Genomic DNA, 2,699 nt, shown 5'->3' on the forward strand with positions numbered 1-2,699 from the left:
ACTGATCTAAGATGGAAAGTTTTTTTGTTTTGTTTGTTTGTTTGTTTGTTTTTACTTTGTTTTATTCTTTGCTTCGAGCCCTGTGTACAGGAGCTGCATGCAAAAAGATATTTTGTTAAAAGGGTTGGCATAATAAGCATATGCTTCAGCCAATACCTTTTGATTAGCCTTGTCTCGTGCTTTCTTCCTTTGTGGTCATCTTTATTCTGTATTCACTGAGATATTTGAATGCTAATCAATAAAATCAAAATCAAATCAACTCAAATCAAAAATGCGTCTTAACTGTTCACATTCTCCTGACACGTATGGGATCACTACAGGTTTTCGCTTGGGCAGCGGTTGTCCTTCTCTCCTGGAGCTTTCTTTAGGTGCCTTTCCAGCTTTGACAAAAGTCCAGCTGGAATAACCACATTTACTCAGGGCCTTTCTTGATGTGCCGTTTGTGCCCATTGTTCCTCAGTGGGCTGGTTTCAGTCATTAAGCAAATGTACTGTTTATAAGATTGGGGAAACCTGCAGTCAGCTGAGACTGAAGAAGTCACTTGGATGAGTGACGAAACGTTTCTCCCACAAAACGCTACGTCCAGATGAACAGAATCAACTTTTTGGAGAAGCTGAAAATTCTGCTGAAAACAGTTGAAGAAGCAGATTTTTTTTGCTGAAAAGGGGTGAAAAAACTGAAAATTCTGCTGACAAGAGGTGAAGAAGCTGAAATTTTTTGTACTGAAAATGGGTGAAAAAGTTTAACTGTCTGCTGAAAGGAAACGTTGCCATGAGCTGGGTTCAAACCCAGGCCTCTTGGTCTTAAGGTAGATACTCATCTCACTGAGCCAAACTGGTTCTCAAATAGCTCAAAAGAGGTGAAAACACTGATAATTCTGCTTAAATGAGCAGATGATGCTGAGATTTGTGCTGATAAGAGGTGAAAAGGCTGAAAATTCAGGTGAATCAGCAGAATGTCTGCTGAAAAGAGGTTTCTGCTGAAAACAGCTGAAAAAGCTGGGATGTGTGCTAAAAAGTGATGGAAAATAGGTGAATCAGTAGAATTTCAAAACAGTGGCCTCAGTGTATGAACAATTGGGTCATACATGGGACCCAATTATGTAAAAGTTATGATATATTTATGTATATCTATTATCTAAAAAAAAAAAAAGCAATAATAAAATATAACTGTAATAATAAAAATAACCAGAACACAACTTTAAAATATTTTTCATTATTTTATTAGGGCTTTATTTAAAGTTGCACAATTTGACCGTGTTCATGTGTTTCGTAATAAAACACCACAGCATTATCAGCACTCAGGTTTCAGTCCAGCTTTACTGAAGCATGATGCTGATACTATTGCAACTGTTTCCAACAAAAATAAGTATATCCTTTATTATTATTATTATTTTTCTTTCTGATTATCATAATTTCCTGGTCTCAGATGAGAGTAGCCAAAAATCCTACAGCTCCTCCAACAGAGCCCACGGCTGCGGTGGCGGCCCCAGACAGACCTGCCATACCTGCAGAGAGAAAACAGGCTTCAAAATACCAGACAGCTGATCGAGCAGTTAGATCAAGTAACTGAGCTACAGAGAAGACAGGGAGGCTTTATCCTCACTGCAACACAGCGACATTGTTTATAAGGCCTGTCTAGCATACTAAGGGTTTTATTGTTATTGTTTTTTTTACCTGCTGACTGCAAAATAGCCACCAGACTTCCTGCTGCCACTCCTCCTCCATTGGCCACAGCAGCAGCAGACATCATGCTTGCAGCATAGGAACCTGCTGCTATTCCAGCTGAGGTGAAACCTACAGCTCCCAGGACAATAGGAGCAGAGACCACTGCTCCACCTGACAACAGGAAGAAACACCTGGTTACTGATCATCAGGATGCTTCAAAATGAACACATGTATGATATGTACGACTTCACCTATGAGTGTTAGAGATAAAAATACATAAATAAACAAAGAGGTTTGTTACCTGCCCCGGCTGCAATCGCTAAGCCTGTCACTGAAACAAGAAACAAGAAAGAAAGGAAAAAAAAATATTTAGACATTTTCTGTGATGCTACAGTCATGAACTTATATGATGTAGAGATGATTTGAAAAAGGCAGCTGTACTCACACAGACCCATTGTTGCACTCAGGATCCGGAGCCTTAGACCAGTCTGTGTAGGACAACTGGACTTATATAGGAAAGTGAGGATCACCTGTTTTCCTGGAAAATGAAACTGAATGGGCGTCACTGGGTCTGTGATGTAAATAAACTTTCTTTAGTCATCATGGAACAAGTGATTGTGAGGTTTGATCTTGTGAGGTTAACATATTATTTATTTTATGCCATCTTTATTATGGATTTCACACACGGGTTATTTCAAGGGTTTTTCTTTCTGTTTTAATCCTTATGTTAAATCAGTTGCTTAAAATGAAAACAAACAAGAACAAGCTTATCATAGGGAGCGTATATAAATGTTACTTGAGTCACTGAAGATGTGTCTGTATTATGTGTGGGAGGAAGAAAGATCACTGACAGATCTGTAAGGACGGCAGATATACTGCACTTCTTTAAACCTCTGACCTTTCTCAGAGAAAATAAATTACAAATTTAAATTAATTAGAGGCCAAAAAAGTTCTCACTCTTCTCTCCAGATGGATACAGACACCAACATGCATCCAAGCATATTTTTGAAACTGCTGGATTTTTAATTTCGT

At 38.5% G+C, this 2,699-nt stretch overlaps 1 protein-coding gene across 1 annotated transcript; it reads right to left on the reverse strand.

Moving 5' to 3' along the window:
- Positions 1 to 1,199: 1,199 nt before the first annotated feature.
- Positions 1,200 to 2,230, reverse strand: LOC116313086 (interferon alpha-inducible protein 27-like protein 2A). Its single transcript, XM_031730656.2, has 4 exons — positions 2,113 to 2,230; positions 1,969 to 1,998; positions 1,677 to 1,838; positions 1,200 to 1,507 (listed from the first exon to the last, which is right to left on the reverse strand). The coding sequence occupies exons 1-4, from the start codon at positions 2,120 to 2,122 to the stop codon at positions 1,425 to 1,427; spliced, it is 285 nt and encodes a 94-aa protein (XP_031586516.1). The 5' UTR covers positions 2,123 to 2,230; the 3' UTR covers positions 1,200 to 1,424.
- Positions 2,231 to 2,699: the final 469 nt, after the last annotated feature.

This window comes from Oreochromis aureus, linkage group 19 (genome assembly GCF_013358895.1).
Source record: "Oreochromis aureus strain Israel breed Guangdong linkage group 19, ZZ_aureus, whole genome shotgun sequence".
Classification (NCBI taxonomy): domain Eukaryota; kingdom Metazoa; phylum Chordata; class Actinopteri; order Cichliformes; family Cichlidae; genus Oreochromis; species Oreochromis aureus.